General features: G+C 40.8%; 1 protein-coding gene across 1 annotated transcript in view; it reads left to right on the top strand.

The window, feature by feature from the left end:
• Positions 1 to 14,558, top strand: part of IPO11 (importin 11) — a 926,630-nt gene that overhangs the window by 760,014 nt on the left and 152,058 nt on the right. Inside the window, exon 28 of the mRNA XM_082270245.1 lies at positions 5,314 to 5,404. Within this exon, the coding sequence (XP_082126371.1) occupies positions 5,314 to 5,404 (91 nt within the window). The remainder of the gene's footprint in view (positions 1 to 5,313; positions 5,405 to 14,558) is intronic.

The raw sequence follows: 14,558 nt of genomic DNA, 5'->3' as shown, positions 1-14,558 counted from the left end.
CTCCTGCATAAGTTATACTTGTTCATCTGCAGTCTTCTCTTGTCTATAACCCTTCAAAAGTGCAGATTTGTGATAAAAATACCTATGCATCTGTGAGGAGTACAAAGGAGGGGAGGAGGGGGTGGAGAACTGCAGTTACAGCTCTTATATACTGTGTGAGAGCTGATTGGAGGAAAGGGACCCCCCCCCCCACATAGGCAGAGGAAGATGGAACATGCAGAGCTGTAAAGAATAGACCTGCTGTGTGCTTATCTCCCTCCCTGTCACAAATTTTATCTCATGTGTTAGAAGAAGTTCTCAGAAGTGACTGATGCTGATAACAGGAACAAAGCACCAGAGAGAGAGAAACAACACTGAGGCTGGCAATACACGGAGCATATTTATTTTCTGTAACCATGGATCAACTAACTTGGTACATTAAGCCTGCCCATTAACAGTTCAGATCCAGGCCGGTTCAGCAGGAACTGTGTATGGCCGTCCTTAGAGCTTTGGAGAGGGACAAGTAAACTCTACAGATATACTTTGTGCTCTGTTCAGATTTCGTGACTGGGGTTTACAACCGCTTTAATACATTCAAAATATATGTAAGCTTAAAATCATATAATTTTTAAAACACTAAAAAACTACAATATATTGTAAGTAGGTAACACATTTAACAACTTAGACCTAAGTGATAGCCCTAAAGTATTCTTCAACCTCTAATATATTGTACCTGATATGTGTTGCACTATAGACATTTAGGTATTGTAAGGGGGGCATGCTCAACTGGTACTGACAGTAGTAAACGGTGCAGGAGACGGGGACAGACAGAAACAGACCATTCAGATTTGTCTTACACTTTATCTAGCAGGGCAGCAAACTAACACAGTTTTCATGGCAGAAGGGCTTTGTTATTCCACTGAACTGCCTGGCCAAAAGTTAAAATCGTATTGACTCTAGTGTCAACCTAATGGCAAAACATCCACTTTCCACTATTCAATAGTTCCTTTCTATGGGGGTTAGTTTCTGGCTAAGTTTTTCTACTGGATGTCCTTCCACCATTAATTTCCTGGGACAATACTGCTCCCAGGCTAATGTCACTGTGGTGGATCAGAAAGTGGAACTGCTTTATTAGCACGTATCATATTAGTGTTTTTTTGCCCTCTGCCAATGCTGCAGCCCAGAAGGCTTCTTCTGGGCCAGTTGCACATTTTATGTGATTGGCTGGTAGCCTAGCCTTAGGAATAGCAAAAAAAGTACCTGAACCTCCTACTCTGTAAGAAAAAGAATCCCAGTCAAGTCTAACATTGAACAGATATGCAAAAGCATAGGCTTTGTGGGGCTTAAGAAATTGGTCCATCATTCCTCAGATTCCAAGTAGGACAAAAGGGGATACCATGTAATGGAATGGCTCTTCTGGTGTCACAAAAGCTATCTTTTCCTTTTTCCTGGTTGTTAAGGGAACCTGCCAATACCCGTTATTGAGGGTGGTAATTTACCTGGCAGGAACCAACCTTTCTATCAACTCATCTACCTGGGGTATGGGATAAGCAATTGAATCTGGATATTTCATTTAATTTCCTGAAGATGTTGCAGATGTTTAGGGTGCCAACTGGCTTAGGGATGGAACTCTTTGATCCCAAGTGCTAATGTTTTTGACCTTTTCTGACATGGCTCTTTTGTGAGCTTCAGTTACCCAATAAGGTCTTAACTTGGATGTGAAAAATTAAGTTAGTTCAGCCAGGTAATTCTGCAAATACCTCCTGAATATGAGTAGCAAACAGGGTCCCTGACACCCTAAAATCTGGTATATTTTTATCTGGTAAAATTTTAAGGTTGCTTTCTGAATTAGCCTCACAATCCTTTCAGTGTTTTATTAGATTAACATTTGGAGGGCTTTCTCTTTTCAGGCTGATACCTGTTAGTTGACATCACTGGTTTTAATTTTAAAGGTTCTAATTTTAGCATCTGAGAGATGTTTGATTACGCTTTTGTGAGGTGCAACCTCTTGCTTCCATGTTTCCAAGGGTGCATTCAGGAGTCACTGGGGATTAGTACCATGGAAAAATTTAAACAGAGAAAACCCTGTAGAGGACTGTGGCACTTCCCTTTTTGCAAACAATAATAGTAACAGGAAGTCCTAGTCTGTTCAATACTTATCAACCACATTTTAGCATACTTTTAAGGGTCCTGTTAGACTGATTTGTCTGTCAAAATGTCTTTAGGAATACTGGCACAAGAGATCCCGTGGAACAGCCTTTTCACTATAACCTTGGAGAACGTGTTGAGTGGCATTACTTCTGGGTCAAGGACCACCGATTATATGTTGCAGTGGCTCAAGAAGATGCATAGAAATCATCTCTAAAGGGTCCTCAATTATAGGCAATGGTACCAGCAGACTTCAATAATTTGGTTGGGGTGCAATATTTTTGACACCTATGGGAAGATTTTCAATTCTTCCCAACTGCTTTGCTGTGGTTCTAAAGCCTAAAAATTTATTAAATTAAAGCACTCCTTGTTTAGGCATCGGATTTGCCCCCCCTTTTTACTTACCGGAGCTCTCACTCGATCCAGTGCTGCCTGCAGCTCTTCTCCCCCCTAACTTCTGTGTCTCACTGGCTTTGCTGGGGCACTGGGAGCCATTGGCCATTGGCTCCCAGTACTGTCAAGCAAAACCAATGATGAGGGAGCGAGAGTCCAGCTGTCTATGTCAATGGACACAGCAGCGGGGCTCAGGAGCGAACACGAATAAGTGCCCCCCTTGGGAAGCGACTTCCCGTGAGGAGCCACGAGCGCCAGTGGGGGACACGAGAAGAGGGGGCTCAGGGCCACTCTGTGCCATTGCTTTGCAAAGAGCAGGTAAGTATAGTGATGTTTGTTTATTTTTTTTTTAATTAAATGCTGTTCAATTCAATCTTTGTTTTTTTTGTTCTACCCCTAAATGACCACCCAAAACATAAGAATGGGCCAGATCCAACACATCCTTGTGCGAGAATGGGTAATCACCAACCTCTCCACATCTTGTTCCCTAAGGAGGGAGGCCCGATGGGCTACAGTAGCCTGTGGGGCACTTGAACTTTTCACCCGCTTGCTGTTTAACATTTGCCAGTATTAGCTGTTCTTTAAGCTATTCCATTTTGTTCAGCAGTGAGTCTCTGTCTCTTTAAGGCATTGTCTGCATCTAAACACCAATTTCTAAGGTGGACATGCTCAACTGGTATTGGCTGTGGCAAACCACGCATGAGACAAGGACACACAGGAACAGTCTAAGAAGGTTTGTCCTGCACTTTTGTTCAGCAACACAGCAATCAAACAAAGTTTTGAATGCAGGAGGGTTTTGTATGGTAAGTCCATAGCATAAAACAAACAAAACATCCGTTCTTCTGAGCCACTAACTAAATTAAGGACATCTTCTGACTAACAGGGTGTTGGCTCGCATTTACAAAGGCTCATGCACAGTTAAGTCCACGAAAGTTGTCCAAGCCTACCTGGTAAGATGTGGACCAAGGAAAAGAGGCTTCATCCCATCTAAAGCTCTTCAAACCCACCAGGCTGCACAACGTAGGACAGAACTTATTAAAATTATGAGAAAACACAAAGTTTGTTTTCTCCACATGAGTCATAAAACATAGACACACTGTCCACAATCCCACCTGCAATTGTCTCCTATATACTGTAAGTATTTCCCTCTTAAATGCATTCGAGGGGGATCTGATATATTTTGCATTTTGTTCAGTTATATATTTAATTTTCTTTAAAAGCCAGATACTCCTTATGAAGATATCACGGTTATGACAGTCCCCTGATTTTGCCGCCTCCTCCTCTTTCTCTAGCTCAAACAGATTAGGCATTTGCCTAATCTGACAACTACAGGCCTCTGAATCCCTTTGTATTGGTCCTCTTTATAGAGGAATGTCTGAGCTCATGAACCACAACTGGGGCATCAGAAGGCAATTTATGCTCTGTAATGTTCTCCCTAGGAAGTTTATGCCAAGCAGTTACCAAAACCAGTTTGGTGTAATATTTTCAGTTACACAAAATTATTAGTTAAAGGGTATATTACCCCAATATTTCATATTCCTGATATGTGTATGTTGTAATATGTGCTTGTGTTAAAAAGTATCCAGTTCTCTTTGTATTTTTTACTTTGTTTGAAATCTCTGGTGATCCTGCCAGTCCCTCTGTATTCCTATTTAAAAGACTGACCATGCTAGGCATGGAAGCACATCCTTTCCAGCATGGTCAGTTTTCTGGCTGTGCTGGGAGAACAGCCTGCCTGTCCAGTCGCTAAAACTTGTGCTAACACTGCCCCCTCTACAGTTAATCTCTTGCAAGATTTTTGTATTGCCGTTTCTCTGCCTCCTGCAGTCTTGACCCAAGCTCTCATGCAGTTGAGAACAGATGTCATATGATCACCCATAGAAAAAGGTATTTTTATATATATATAGATATATAGAGATATATATATATATATATATATATATATATATATATATATATATATATATATACACAAATTATGTTACCTTTCATTTCTATTTGAAACTGGATGGGTTGTTTTACAAGGTGAGGGTCCACCTATACTTTAATTGTGGCAACGAGGATCATTACAAGAAAATAGATTCTTCACCATTTATACACGAGATGACATCTCGAGGTTGATGAGTTTATTAAACACGCTCATTTGTCCCTGAGGACTTCATTATGATCACATTGCATCTGCTTCTGGTAATAATGTGCAGTATTATTATAGACAATGTTATAAAATGATTATATTTTGTTATTCATTAAGGGATCTAGTTTATTAATGAGAAGTTCTTGAACTTTCCATACTGAAAATAATTGGTGTAGCACGTGCAAGACCTTTCAGAGGAGGTAACAATTGTGCTTTTGACTTCTTTGCTCAAGACATTTTCTTTTTGTCAGTATGGAGTTTGTGAGAATTTTTTAATATTTTATTACTCTGGAGCTGCCGAAATAATGCACATATTTGGTTAATTATTGAGATGTTGACCTTTTGCAGTTCATATGTTTTGTGTTATCTTGCTATACAAAAATGTTTGTGAGGCAGTATTGTAAAATAGCAAACAATTATAAATAAAATAATTGAAAAATTTATAAAATTTAATAGGCAGAACCTTATCACTTTTTTTTCTGTGAATTAAATTATGTTAACCCAAGTATTCTTATTTTGTGATGTCCCTTATTAATATAGCATTGCAGAAAATGCTGTCATAACTTAGAGAATGTAATGGTGATAGAAAATAGAGTTTCACAGAATGCCCATATGATTTTTGCAGTGAAACTAATCAAATTACTGTCTTATGTTTCTAGTTGCCTGATAATGTCACATAATGAGCCTCAGGACACCCAGGTGAAAGAAGATGATGAACCCCCTACTGAACAAGATAAAAGGAAGAGAATAGTAAGTGATAGAACATGACGTAGGGAATCCACAACTAATAACAACTGCACATCTTATGCTGAATTTTAGTTGGTGCAAAGAAACACGCTTGTGTAGATATTTAGAGATACCATACCAATTGTGTTACTCAGAACCCCCAATGCAAAATGTGCATGGGAGTGGACTCAAAAACTGGGACAATCCCTAATCCTCATACAAAAATATTCAAGAGAAGTACATTTTTTATTACGAGAAATTGCTTTCAGTAGCCAGAATTCTGTGATGTTTTAGGTGAACCTAAAGTCTTGCATCCCATTATCTATTACAGCAGTATGCCTATTTTTCATTTTTCTTCAGCAGATCAAGTTTTCAAGAAAAATATAACAGTAAGGGCTCATTCACACATGAGGTTGCAGGGTGGTAAAACTCTGTTGTGCCATGCTTTTTCTACCCACTTTAGTTGCAGTGGCTGGAGGTGTGCAAAAGCTGCAGCCACAATGCTTATACCCCCTATCACTTTTGACACAATTGTGGCATGCTAGTGCAGGGATCAAAGGGTTAAAGCAGGCAGTGGGTAGGCAATACAACACCTCATTGTTTGTAAAACGCTATCTGAAGGGTGATCTGAACATGGATTGCTCTTCAGAGAGCACCGCACAATTGAACAAGCCCGTGGAGGGTTAGAACAAACCATTTAACACTGACAGGGTGCCTACAATATTCCGTTTTTTAAAGCGGAGTTCCGCCTCCCCCTCCAAAAATTAAACGTCAGCAGCTACACATACTGTAGCTGCTGACTTTTAATATTAGGACACTTACCTGTCCTGGAGTCCAGCGATGTCGGCACCGCAGCCGATGTATCCATCGGCTATCGGGTGCTGCCTCCGCCATTGCCGGTAAGGGAACCCAGCAGTGAAGCCTTGCAGCTTCACGGGCAGGTCCCTACTGCGCATGCGCCAAGCGCACTGTGAAATCCTATTGGCACGGCGGCAGAGGGGGGAGGAGGGGGCCGAACTTCCGAGGGACGGTGCCGCAGCGCCGTATCCTGGAAGTGGGGAAGGGTACCTGTCAAAAACCGGTACCCATTCCGCCCCTTCCCCCTGAAAGGTGCCAAATGTGGCACCGGAGGGGGGGGGAGGAAACAAAAGAGTGTAAGTTCCACTTTTGGGTGGAACTCTGCTTTAATAATGTTGTTAGAACCGTTATTCCAAAAGTGAAAAAAATTAAAAAAAATTCTCTAACTGCTTAAAACGTGTTAGGTGGAGCTAAACTTTAACTTGTTAGTCGCTTATTTAAAGTCAGTCTAACACTGCTCTCTGTAGATAATGCTGCTGTTTAAGAGTGGCTACATTGCTCCTCTATAGGTAGTGGAGGAGTCAGCATAGCCACCATATGACAGGAGATGTATTGTGTATATGGCTGGATCAACAGGTAAAAAATACAAATCTAACGCAGATACCACATCTAAGTTTTGGTAGGCTGCAATGTATAAAATATTTTTCCGCTTTCTTCACTAATTTTGCTTTTCAAATGTTACACACAATAATTTTCTAGTTTTCTCTTAGATATTTTTGATATGTGTTCTGTAAAACACCATTCTTGCTGTGTCCTGATAGAAAGATTTCTCTTCTCTTCCTGTTCTGGTGACAATAAATGTCAGTGTAGCTGGAAATGGGAGGAAATGGATAATGACTTTTCCAGTCTTCCCCTACTCTTTTATTTTTTTTTTCCATTTTTTACCTTTCAGGGTGAATTTCTCTTCCTGTCCATATAACAAAGTCATCACTAGCCAGCATGTAAGAGAAACGCTTCTGAACAGCAGTGTTAATTTCGTCGACTAAAACCGACTAAAACGTTTTCGTCGACTAAATTAACATTTTAGGCGACTGAAATACGACTAAAACTAAAACAATTCAGATGACTAAAATACGACTAAAACTAAAATGGCATTTTAGTCTTAAGACTAAAATACGACTAAAACTAAAATGGCATTTTAGTCAAAAGACTATAACTAAAACTAAATCGAAATGTGCTGCCAAAATTAACACTGGTACATGCTCAAAGCTTAATACCATAAATAATAACATTAGATTTTTAAGTCCAGGACCAGCAGTAGTATATAATGAGTTTGGAAATTGTAGAGAAATGCTTAAATAATGCATTACAAATTACAATTGAACTACACCCATTCGATTATAGATAACTAAAATGAGTTTTAGTCGACTAAAATGTACTGGAGTTTTAGTTGACTAAATACGACTAAAATTAAAACACTTGCAGAAGACTAAAATGGGACTAAAACTAAAATGAAATTTTAGTCCTAAGACTAAAACTAAATTGAAATTTGCTGCCAAAATTTACACTGCTGAACAGGGCTACACAAACAGGTTTTGACTGTTCTGCGCTCTATCCAAAATAAAAAATGAGTTTTGTGAGGCTATAGATACAATTAACTTATTAAATGATAATCTCCTTGAGAAAGGAGATTAATGAAATTGATGAAATGAGAAGATCTTGTGACATTTGCGAAATAATGTATAATTGTTTTATCATGAGCAGCTTGTCAGTGGAGTTAACAGATCATATTTAGGGACTAGAAATCTTCGTGGTTGGCCAGCACATTTTTTATATTAGTGATGCTTGCTGTCTGATGCATTACAATGATGAGTAATGTTTTGTTCAACGTCTACATTCATGCCTGCACAGTTATCCCATAACCTGTAGCTGTCAGCCTTTGCTCATTCATCAGTCATCTTATCTTGTCATGTTAATTCAGAGGTTTAACTGCTTAAACATCTTTGGATTTGTTTGTTCACTCTTCTGAAAGAGCCACAAGCCCCCTAGAGCAAGTCATTTTGAAAGCAAGACGAATATTGCATCTCCGCTAGCATCTTTTCCCTGCATACTTATTTTCTGACGTCAGTCACCATCTTTAGCAGACTAGCAAGCACACAGGGCCTTACAGATTCCGCAATCAAGAATCCAACTGTATAACGAAAGCTCTGCAATTATACAATTTGAAGTTTATTAATTACTACTTTCTGACTTCATCTTCTCCATAATAATTAAAACAGTTTACAGAAAGCTGATTTAGGAATTTTAGACTCTGCTGAGAGGCTCATACTGTACACGGCAATTGTGCCATTCTTGCTGTTTGTGGGATGCACTTGTCATTCGGCTGGGTGTTTGTGTAGGCAGACATTAAACCTGCTAGCTAACCATTTAATTAACAGAAATGTGGAAATGGATGGCTTTCAATGATTTTGCTGTTTAATATTTGCAAAGTGTTAAGAGAGAACAAAAAATGCCACTTACACTTTTCTGGCTTTGAGCTATGTTTATATAAAATCAAAGCCATAGTAGTATAAGACATCACAATAACTTCAAATTGTATGTCGCTGTTATTTTGGACAAGGTTAAATAGGATCTGACAATCAGCTGCTCATGGAAAGCGCACTGTCCTGTGGCTTGTTCCTCATGTCCACAGAACACCATGAATTAAATGGAACACTTGTCGATCGTGGAAAATGTTTTCAATCTATGATAAGTATTAAATAGCTCTGGATATATACAGTGGGTACGGAAAGTATTCAGACCCCCTTACATTTTTCACTCTTTGTTATATTGCAGCCATTTGCTAAAATCATTTAGGTTCATTCTTCTTCCTCATGAATGTACACATAGCACCCCATACTGACAGAAAAACACAGAATTGTTGACATTGTTGCAGATTTATTAAAAAAGAAAAACTGAAATATCACATGGTCCTAAGTATTCAGACCCTTTGCTGTGACACTCATATATTTAACTCAGGTGCTTTCCATTTCTTCTGATCATCCTTGAGATGGTTCTACACCTTCATTTGAGTCCAGCTGTGTTTGATTATACTGATTGGACTTGATTAGGAAAGCCACACACCTGTCTATATAAGACCTTCCAGATAACAATGCATGTCAGAGCAAATGAGAATCATGAGGTCAAAGGAACTGCCTGAAGAGCTCAGAGACAGAATCGTGCCAAGGCACAGATCTGGCCAAGGTTACAAAAAGATTTCTGCTGCACTTAAGGTTCCTAAGAGCACAGTGGCCTCCATAATCCTCAAATGGAAGACGTTTGGGACAGCCAGAACCCTTCCTAGAGCTGGCCGTCCGGCCAAACTGAGCTATCGGGGGAGAAGAGCCTTGGTGAGAGAGGTAAAGAAGAACCCAAAGTTCACTGTGGCTGAGCTCCAGAGATGCAGTCAGGAGATGGGAGAAAGTTGTAGAAAGTCAACCATCACTGCAGCCCTCCACCAGTCGGGGCTTTATGGCAGAGTGGCCCGACGGAAGCCTCTCCTCAGTGTAAGACACATGAAAGCCCGCATGGAGTTTGCTAAAAAACACCTGAAGGACTCCAAGATGGTGAAAAATAAGATTCTCTGGTCTGATGAGACCAAAATAGAACTTTTTGGCCTTAGTTCTAAGCCGTATGTGTGGAGAAAACCAGGCACTGCTCATCACCTGTCCAATACAGTCCCAACACTGAAGCATGGTGGTGGCAGCATCATGCTGTGGGGGTGTTTTTCAGCTGCAGGGACAGGACGACTGGTTGCAATCGAGGGAAAGATGAATGCGGCCAAGTACAGGGATATCCTGGACAAAAACCTTCTCCAGAGTGCTCTGGACCTCAGACTGGGCCGAAGATTTAACTTCCAACAAGACAATGACCCTAAGCACACAGCTAAAATAACGAAGGAGTGGCTTCACAACAACTCCGTGACTGTTCTTGAATAGCCCAGCCAGAGCCCTGACTTAAACCCAATTGAGCATCTCTGGAGAGACCTAAAAATGGCTGTCCACCAACGTTTACCATCCAACCTGACAGAACTGGAGAGGATCTGCAAGGAGGAATGGCAGAGGATCCCCAAATCCAGGTGTGAAAGACTTGTTGCATCTTTCCCAAAAAGACTCCTGGCTGTATTAGATCAAAAGGGGGCTTCTACTAAATACTGAGCAAAGGGTCTGAATACTTAGGACCATGTGATATTTCAGTTTTTCTTTTTTAATAAATCTGCAACAATGTCAACAATTCTGTGTTTTTCTGTCAGTATGGGGTGCTATGTGTACATTCATGAGGAAGAAGAATGAACTTAAATGATTTTAGCAAATGGCTGCAATATAACAAAGAGTGAAAAATTTAAGGGGGTCTGAATACTTTCCGTACCCACTGTATATATGTATATAATGTATACATTTTGACTTTTAAATAAAAGTGGGCAGGAAAGCCCTGAAAACAATATCTGGTAAACTCACTGCTTTGGAACTACCTTTGAGCTAAGAAACCCGATGTGTCACTATTAGATTTGCACTGATAGCGTTTTTTTATCAGCATTACCGAGTACCGATACTTCGCAGTGCGAAATGCATCAATACAAAATGAATGGGCCCAAATCTCGCGGCAAAGAATCACATGTGATTTGTACAGGAATGTGGTGTGATTTCCCCTCCCACTGCTCTTGTGGGTGTGTGTGTATAGAAAGGAAAAAGCGCCATCTAGTGGGCAGTATAAAAAAATCTTAGAACTCACAGTACATATCTGACCACATGCCAAATATTCTACATAGGTGTCTCGGTGCACCGATGATAGCAAATCAGGGCCACTAGAGGTACTCACAGGGCTGGAGGAGAAGCTCTGGAACCTAGTGGGTATAGTGCAGAAGTGATTTCAGCTTGGGAACAGAACGCTTCTACATCTCCTCCAGTCCTGTGAGCACCTACTTTGGCCATGATTTGCTATCATCTGCAGACCGGGGCACGTATACAGATTATTTTGCATGTGACCAGATATGTACTGTGAGTTCTAACATTTTTTAAACTGCCCACTAGATGGCGCTTTTCTCTTGCTATACACCCAGACTCAGGAGCAGTGGGGAAAATCAAATGCAATTTAGACAAGAATCGCACAAATTCTTTGCAGTGTGATTTTTCGCCCACTCGTTTTGTATTGGCGCAAATCACACCGCAAAAATTTTGGTAATGGGAGCATTTGGGCGAGTACCGATACTCGTGCAAATGCTTGGTATTGGTGCATCCCTGATATATATGTGTGTGTTGTGGGTCCTAGGCTCCTCCTGGTGCACCACAATGCCCGACCTTCTGTGGCGAGAATATACAGCTAGTTCCTGGAGAATTAAATAATTGATTCCATTGAATGGCCCCCACTCTCGCCGGACCTAAATCCAACAGAACACCTCTGGGACATAATGTTTCCGTCCATCCGACGCCACCAGGATCACCTCAGTCTGTTTATGAGCTCAGTGATGCCCTGGTCCAGATCTGGAAGGAAATACACCAGGACACCATCCCTCGTCTCATTAGGAGCATGCCCCGAAGTTGCAAGCAAAGCATACAAGCACGTGGGGGCCATACAAACTATTGAGTACCATTTTGAGTGGCCACAATGAAATTTCAGCAAAATGGACTAGCCTGCTGCATCATTCTTTTCACTTTGATTTTTGGGGGTGTCTTTGAGTTCAGCCCTCTGTAGGTTGAGAATTGTTATTTCCATTCAACAATGTGGCATCCTTTTGCTCCTAACACATTATCCATTCCATATCAGTATAGATATTCAGCATGATATTTTTCCCCATTGAGATCGGATGTGTTTTCAAAGTGTGTGTGTATATATATATATAAAGTGTGTGTATATATATATATATATATATATATATGCACCCAGTTAACTGCATCCATGAGCTAGACATAACAAGGGCCTGGGATGTAATTTACCAAATATGGCCTTTAGGGCCACCTCCCCTCCCTTATTGGTGCTAGCGCTAATGATTTTGAGTGTTCAGCCCCCTTGTGAGTTTTGCAGACATGGTGGATCTGGCACTAGGGAGATGGGGATCAAGAGGACTAGGTTCCTTGATTTTGGGAGACAGTCTTCCTTACATACATTCTGGCTTTCAGGCAAAATCCAGTTTGGCACTAACTCCTTTAGGAGCTTTGACCTTAGAGACCTTTGTGTCCAAGGAGGAATTCTCAGTAACCATTTCCACTGTGTTCGAACAGCTGGTGGATATTTGAGGAGAGATTAAGGTAGGAGATCCAGATCTCTAACCCCACAGTAGCTACCTTGTGACTCTCCCCCACCATTCTTGTTTAGGTAAAATGAGGAGGAGGTGGCAGAGCCTGAGGAAGAGAGTTCCTTTGAAGATCCACAACGAGTGGTCTCACAGAGGTGGTACATAAGAAGTTAAAACTGTCATTTCTGGAACCTTCAGGCCCTAAAGTATCAGTACAGGGGTCTTGGAAAGCACCCTAACAAACCAATTTCCTCCTGCTGCATCCTCATACTGAAGCATATCTGTACAAGGACTGGGCCCATCTAGACACGTTATTTGTGCCCCTAAGCAGTTCATGCAGTTATACCCGATGAAAGATAGTTTCCACAAAAAGTGGGCAGTCCCTGCTGTGGGGCCTGGTGTACTGTACCAGTGGACAATATACTGTTGTGCAAGGACACTTCCTACAACCCTATGTTTCTGCCTTATCAGCAACACCTACTGTTTGCGGTAGGTAGACAACATTTTTAGTTTGTGGCTCTGACCTTTGACCTAGCAACAGCACCATTGACAAGGTGCTGGTCCCAGTTTTGGCTCTTCTGTGAGTCAGAGTGATATTCATTCTGGGTTATCTGGACAACCTCCTTCTGCAGAAGCAATTGCTTGAAGGCCTCAGGACCAATGTACAGCAGACAGTATTGCAGGACTTTGACTGGAATCTCAATCTCAAGAAGTTGACCCTGAAGCCTGAGCACTCAATGGAATATCTGGCCCTTGTCCTGGACACAACCCAGGCATACATTTTTTCCATCCCCAAGAAAAGTTTTGAACACTTCAGTGTGCGCTGTCTCATTCTTCACCTCTGGAAGCCCAAGTGTGCCTCTAAATCTTATAATTTGAGAGAGCTCCCTTGCCCTTTACAGTTCATTTTGTGCATGCTTCTAAATGCTTTGCTTTCCCTACTTGAGAACAATCAGTTTGGCCATACATGGATCGAAATTAGGATGGTCCCTTCTGATCCAGTCAAATTTGATCCATGTATGGCCCGTTTACCTGGCTGATAGGAAAGGAGGTAATGACCAGTTATATACCACATCTTTAAATTTATTTGGTTACCAGGTTTTCATGCGATCTGTGGAATGCAAATTTATCCCTGGCCTTCATTTTCTTGGAGAAGTCTGGTCATTTATGGTCAGCCTTTAATAGTGTGCAGATTAATTGCATTAGAATAAAATGAGGGCGTGCTTACAGCAGGACTGGTACAGAATGTGATTGAAGCCCTTTGTTAATGTTGTTTGCTAGGGGTGAATGTATGTTAGCACTTTGTTAGTAACCCCCAATGGCTTCAAATTACCAATCCCGTTAACTTTTTTCTCTGCTTTGTAATCTGCATCATGCCACTTGGGGTCTCTTACATATAGGCTGTTAATTAAATGAATGTGTCGTAAAGCATTTACCCAGTAATTAAATGCCATTATGGGAACTCACACAGAGAGAGAGAAGCATGTATAAGAGTTCCATGTCTTCCCTGCTGATATGGCGCCTTAATTAAAGTAAATTACAATTAAATCATAAGTTAGACCTGATCATTGTAAAATATGTCAACTTGTATTTCTTCCTAATAATGACTCTTGTCAATCTCTGAGTGACGTTTTGACTTGTGAAATGTAATGAGAACTTTGAAGTAGCTTTTCAGCAATAGTTCGGTACAGGATCTGCATTTATTTTTCCCTTACCATTTCCAATGGGACTTTGATTTCTGTCACTGTTGAGCTTCAGTGGAGTGGTACGAAGGAAAGATCAAAATGTTTGATTGTCAAGCAAGCTTTTACTCCACAGTAGTCACATTTTCTATCTTTAGCCAAGCTTCATATAGTGATAAAACATGCTATTTTACATTTAAACTTCACCTTTCTGACCTCCATATCTGTTGTCACTCTATACTGCCCTTTGCCATTGCCTGGATATGTACAGAGCAAGATATCCAAAGCACTAGGCTCTGCAACACTGTACACTATCTCAAACCAATCCGGTGCAGCCGTCAGAGTTAGTACATGTAATGATTATCAAGCAAGCCACCAATGTAAACAGCGCTATCCAAATGTAGGTGGTACCATAAAAACCTCCATT

The sequence above is a fragment of the Pelophylax lessonae genome (genome assembly GCF_965119305.1).
Source record: "Pelophylax lessonae genome assembly, chromosome: 1".
Taxonomy (NCBI): Eukaryota; Metazoa; Chordata; class Amphibia; order Anura; family Ranidae; genus Pelophylax; species Pelophylax lessonae.
This window is presented reverse-complemented; position numbering and strand designations above follow the sequence as displayed.